The following is a 6,735-nucleotide window of genomic DNA, read 5'->3' as shown; positions in this document are numbered from 1 at the left end:
TCCATAACAAGTCCATAACAAGTGCTAATATGTTTTTCTTTCTTTCCATTTGATGAGTGCAATAAAAATCAAATTACTTTAATAGCATACTTGTTAAGATTTTAGGTTGTTTTGATATGTCATTTGGTTAGTTTTCTTTGTGAATATAATAATGTGTCATTATATTACAAAGTCATCTGTTGTACAATTTCAATCAGTACAAAAACAATCTTTTCATCGGGAAGTACAGTCACTGCTCCCCACAATCTGGGGCCAAGGATGAAGAAGCGAACCGCAACAGTTTTGATGAATTATGAATCAAATTCTGTAATCCTTTTCCCTTCCGTGGCCCCAGTGTATTCATTTACTGCTCATTGACAGGCAAAAACAGAAAGTGGAAAGTGGATTGACAAAGCAAGTCCCACCATTTAGGATATTAATCTGAAATGTAACAAGAGAAACTAATCACATTTTGGTCAGTAACCTACAGAGGTAGTCTAGGTGTGGTATTGCTTCTAATTATCTTTGCGTGAATTTTAGCCGCATCAGCCAGCGTATGGATATGCTTTTTAATTTGTAGAATGCATGTACACAACGAGAAAGTTGTTGATTAAAACGATTAAAATTCAAACACAAACAAGGATCACATAATCTTCCACCACAAAACAAAAGCTCCTGAAATTCCTTAAAAACCCCAATAGACCATTTTCGTAATGCATTCATATTTATGGATATTTCATTCCCGGACACACACAGAAGAGCTATCCTACTATCCTGCCCTTCTTAAATGACAATCAATTGCTGGACCATATAATATATTAATTCTTGCTATTTCGAAAAAATCTCACACAAACATCCAGGTTTTAAAGAACAACTTTTGTCTAAATGGTGTGCATAAAATTTGAATATGTTACCAAAACCATCTATGGGACAATAGCATGCAAAGGATAACCGTGTATCATTTTGAAAAGGGAGTTAGCAGTTTAATATTGAAATGCCTTCACATGATCGCAAGTTCGATATTGAAGTGGTCACGTGACAAACTCGAAATACATTGGTCGTTGATGATTGTCGTCATGGTAACTGTGTGCTGTTCACGCTGTGCATTTCTTCACGGGACACGAGAATCACTGACAGGCGTCATCTCGCATCGACTGACAGTATACATGGCAAGCCCTCAGCCGTTGCTAGACAGCATTGGGGCGTTTCTCGGTTGTCAAGTTTGTGGAATATTTATACACTGTATCCCATCTTGGTGACGCGCAAGTCAATATGTGAATGTTGTCCTTGATATTAACCCATTTCTTTCGAAAAGTTCCGAATATCAACCCATTTCTTTCAAGAGTCTTAAAGCGAAACGCACTTCTTGCACACTTGAACGGGATTTCCTTGGCAACGAGTCAATCTGACATGTTTCGTTACCTGTGTCAAATTTGCGGAATGCAGAAGAAACAGCTTATACTGCAGTGCTGCATGGGAGAGGGATGGTTTAATACTTCAAAGTGGATATTCCATGCTTACGCTGAAAATCACTTGAAATAAATGTTGATGACCAAGAATAAAAGACGTTTAATAGGTGCAGGACACAGTATTCACGTCAACACTAGTTTTCACAGTCACGAGTATCTGACACACAGTAGTTATTATTTTAATTCATATCAGAAGCCATTCTTGCATGTCATAACTATTTATGTTTCTAATCCGAATTCTTGTCGTCATTAACATGGTCAAACTACTCGTACCATGTAATTTGACAAGAATATTACACATCCCATTGAATCCCAAGGATCTGCACTTATTGTAGAATGGAAGGCTTACCCATAGCAGATACGAAATATATGCTTTAGGATATAACAGGGAAGGCGCGACATTCTTAAAAACGGTGAGAGGGCCCGTTTGTATTTCAGGTTTAAAAAAAAAGGTGGGGGGGGGGGCTTACCGCACTATTTTTGATGCCACCTCCTGTTTCAACCGCAAATTTTCTGGCTCCTTATTCGTGGTTTATAGGCTGACAAGCCCGAAAAAAGAACTTAAACCGCAATTTCCACGTTTTCAAGTGCCACTTCCGGGGTGAAAAAGTGGGGGATTCAAATGTATTCCTGTTTATTACGCAGAATAAGTGGAGTGGGGGGTGGGGGGTGATGCCCCCTCCGACTCCGGAAATATATAGGAGAGCTATTTTCAATGCAGAGGATAAAGCTGTGCTATGGCTATTTTTTTTTTTTTGTCATAAGTTAATTCTATCACTACCATATCACTGTCATATAATTGTTATTTGTGAATACTGATCTTAGAATTCATGTGCTACTTGACAGTGTCACTGATGGATGTTGTTAATGCAATACTGTATAATTAGTGTGGAAACTTAATAAATGAAATGAAAATTGAACTAGGTAAGCATATATCCTGGTGGTATAGTGTCACTACCTTACATTTCCGAAATGTAGACTAACAGTTGTGATCTTACAAGGGAATTTGTACAGATGGTGACTATACGAAAAAAAAACCACCAACCATAGTTTGTGTTTTAGATTGCCTTTAACAGATTTCTTTTAGAATGAGACTTATCTAGACATTTTTGCCTTCCTGTTGTTAAGATTGCATTACTAGAGCAAAACCCACGGTACAGTTTCCTGTAAACCAATCTATGACACTGCTGTAGACATTACCTTTTCCTTACAAATAGTTCATAGGAGTAAAAACTTGTGGGTTTGGGATCATCAGATACTTACTGAATGAAGCCTTTAATTCTTATGAGTTGATGTCATACAGCAAAAAGAGCAGATAAATCATGATCATCAGTACATTAATTTTGATCCAAAATGTCAAACAAATTGCCAAAGTTTAACGAATATGCAATCAATGACTAGTAGTTGTTGGTTTTTTTTTTCCTAGGGTTTACTTTGGATCTGTTTCACCAGGCTCTGAAATCAATCCTAAGTTCAATTCAACTGATGCTAGGGACAATTCTGGGATAAGGGTACCCTCAGAAACTATAATCTCTCTCCCTAACAATATCTGCATTCATCTTGCCACGTTTTAAAATACATCCTGAATGCCTATTCTACAATCCCGTTCACAGTAAGCACTAGTCTGTAATGACCTCTCCAACCACAGACTTAGCAAATCATGGAGTAGTCTTCAAGAAGAGCAGTTGAAAACTGCCATGCAGGAAGTGGTAATTTACATGTCAGATCTGCATGAATGGCTTTTGTTAATGTTGCTGAAAAGAAACCTGTAAATACCAATCCGCACCAGGTTCATTTATGATACAGTTGTCATGAAGTCCTTTCTAGATTTTGAATACCTCAGTTGCAAATCCATTTCAAGAGAAGGTGTGAAATGACCTTTATCTGCACATGCTCAGATTGGAACTGTGAACTGGCTTATCTTACAAAGTAGATCTGGTCGGAGTCTGCCTCAATTTTCGGTTCATCGTTAGTTTCGATGTACAATTGTAGTTCATAATGTTAGTGAAATAGGATAGAAATGAGACTGAGTGGTCTGTTTCAGCAGAGATCATTTCGCTACGGTCACGTGATTGATACTCCTTACAACGTGACGTCATAATTCAGAGTCGATGCCCGCAGCAAGTTTCAGGAAAACTCGGACCGGTGACAAAACTTCCTTAACCACGTGGCAGGTTCTTCGATGTTCCGTAGTTCCCCTTTCAAGATGCACCTAAACACGTGATGGAAGACTGGATGTTTCCAGCCGAAGAGGGCGGGGTTACAGCAGCTCGAAGCACTCATGACTGCAAAGCAGTAGGCCCCAAGGATGGGGTCATCACTGAAGAACAGGCAGATGGACATTGGAAGCATACACGCTACAAACGCACATACAACGATAACCATGTTCTTATTGATTTTGGACTCTACCTCAAGGTTGCGTTTTCGATCCACTATGCGGTTAGGTGTGGGCGAGTTACTCGCCACATTGTCAGCGCCTCCGGTCCCAGGAGTACCTGTAATATCGCGCAGTTGTTTGAAGTGTCGCCGGAGAAATATATAGATCTTCAAGTAGCAGAAACACACAATAGCGAGACACACCATGATGATGCCTGCACAGACATTGTTGAAAATACTGCTATCGTAAAAGGTGCAGATTGTGTCCTCGTTCAGGCCCGCAGACGCCAGCCCAAGGACAACGGAGAGAGTTACCCCGATGGTGGGAAAGAGGTATGCAATGGCTATCATTCCAGCCAGAAGGCGCGGAGAGAACACGTGACTGAATAGAGAAGTAGATCTGGTGATGAGGATGAATCTACAGATCGCAATTAATGTGAGGAGTACGGCACTTGTTCCTATGAAGATGGTTGACGCTGGGCCAGCCACGGCGCAAACTTTGAGGAATACGTCACTTCGAACGCCTGCCAGGGCTACGACTTGGACAACGAAAGTGGTCGAGTTGAGGATGTCGGACAGGCTCAGTGCAAAGACGAAGGCATTGGTGGTTGTGCGCAGCTTCTTCGAAAGCGTCATCGAGAAGATGAGAAATGCATTTCCGACGAGTCCGACTAAGGCCAGGATGCCGAACATAACAGACAGGACAATGTTATGGACATCCATTACAACCAGTTTAACTGTTTAATGTAGAGGCCTCATAACCCGTCACGTCCAGAGAGAGAGACAGAGGAAAAAAAAGAAAGAATAATGTCTGGCGGGAGAATGCGCTCTGGATCCAACAAGACAGTGATGCAGTGATTAAAGGAACCCCATATCACACTACTTTCTTTCAGTACCTGATACGTGCATTGAACAGTGTTAATCAGTGATCCTCGGCATTTCGTCCACTCCGTGTTGCAGCAATCTTGGACAATAGCCAAAGATCACGCGATGGTAATGATATACATAACTTGAAAAGTTTGTTCACCCGGTGAGATCTAGGCGGTAATTTATTCGTGTCTACTTCAAAAACCTCGCGGCGGAAAATACATTCTCACCTAGGCATGTTGCCGTCAAATCTCACTTATTGCTTTTTGTGGGTGCCAAGAGAACACTAGTCAATATCCATTAGTGAAATATAATGTTATCTGATGATATCTTCTCTGTGAAAATGCCATCTGCTTTGATTCTGTTCGCCGTCTAGAACCGACTGTGGATCAGTGGTCACAAAAATCATCAGTTATCTTAACCGATAAAGTACAAAGTCGATCTACACACTGTCATCAAAAATAGAAATGAAGCGTGTGAAGACATAGCGATGGGAAAGCAAGCCAACTCATTCCTGTTGAATGATTAACTCACTAATGTCGCGTGTTTGGATATGTCTGTCATATCACTCAAACAGTCCATGGCCGTGAAATTCTATATACACTTTGTGAATTACGCAAAGTTCCTAGAAACTCACCCCACCCGCGAATTGTACAGCAAATTTCGATTAATATGAACATACATGCACAATTGTCATGTCAGATTGTGGAAAAAAATATTAACAAGACATAATAATTCCACATTGTAATTAACCCGTTCCGTGCAGAAACCTGGCAGTCTGTATATTCATTCATTCATTAATTCATTTATCTTTCATTTCCAACAGAAACATACAAATATATTACAGAAATTTAATACAAGTACATAGATTTCATCAAAATACGAAATAAAAGATAAGTTTACAGAAAATTTGTAAGCATACGAAAATGTTGGAAATGAGGAGGAATGCTAAAAAGCTGGGCTGGTAGGGTGCATCCCCCCCCCCCCACACACACACGTAAAACAAGAAATAATATGATCGATTGACTGATATATACATTGAAAAAGGATGAAACAAAGAAACTAAGACAAAAAGACCTATAACTAAACTAACTAATCCGAAAAAAAAACCTTGAACAAATCCCTATACACTAAGTCGCTGCCTTGCCGGAAGAGAGAGGAAAGAAAGAGAGAGAGAGAGAGAGAGAGAAAGAGAGAGAGTGTGTGTGTGTGCGTCTATGTGAGAGAGAGAGAGAGAGAGGGAGAGAGAAAAACTTATTACGTGGAGTAAAGATAAAATACAAAAAAAATAGAAGAAGACTATAACAAGACGAAATGTAGTGGATGAATGGAGCCGCGTAGTTGTGATTTCAACAGAATATAAGGTTGGATTTTACACTTCTTTGCAACCAATAAAGAATCAACACAATATTTCAATTTCATGAGATTAATATACAAAACATTGATTTTCACAATGATATTTAGATAAATTCTTATAACTGTTCAAAATATTTTTCTTCAGATTACTCTTAAAAGAACTTAAACTTTGAGATGCCCTTAAACTGTTTGAAAGGTTGTTCCAATATTTAGGTCCAGCAAATGCAATATAGATTGTGTGAACATAGTTCTAGTCAAAAGCAGATGGAATTCATCATAGTGACGAGTCGGATATTTATGGAACGAGCGGTTTGTCGCAAACATGCTGGTAAAAACAGTCGGCAACAAATTACTAGAGTTTATACATAAATTGGCCAAGACAATAATGATAAATATCGGTTATCTTTAAAATTTTGTTTACAAAAAAAGTAAAACATCGGTGTGAGCTCTCTAAGATACATGACAATTTATTCGAAGAGCTTTTTTCTGGAGACGAGACAGTCTGTCGAGATAGGTTGGATGTGTGTTCCCCCAAGCTATGATACCATAATCAAAATAAGGTAAAATTAAAGCTGAATATAACATTAAAAGGGTGGGAGTGGGGAAATAACATTTGACTCTATTAATGACACCAATATTTCGAGATATGGTGTGACAAATACTATCAATATGAGACTTCCAAGAAAGT

At 39.1% G+C, this 6,735-nt stretch overlaps 1 protein-coding gene across 1 annotated transcript; it reads right to left on the bottom strand.

Annotated features, from left to right (window-relative positions):
• Nucleotides 1-3,575: 3,575 nt before the first annotated feature.
• On the bottom strand, nucleotides 3,576-4,547 carry LOC139720222 (uncharacterized). The gene has a single exon (XM_071631592.1). It carries the CDS (start codon nucleotides 4,545-4,547, stop codon nucleotides 3,576-3,578), a length of 972 nt encoding a protein of 323 aa, XP_071487693.1.
• Nucleotides 4,548-6,735: the final 2,188 nt, after the last annotated feature.

This window comes from Diadema antillarum, unplaced genomic scaffold (genome assembly GCF_040938485.1).
Source record: "Diadema antillarum isolate AM-2024a unplaced genomic scaffold, OU_Dant_1.0 scf00000010, whole genome shotgun sequence".
NCBI lineage: Eukaryota > Metazoa > Echinodermata > Echinoidea > Diadematoida > Diadematidae > Diadema > Diadema antillarum.
This window is presented reverse-complemented; position numbering and strand designations above follow the sequence as displayed.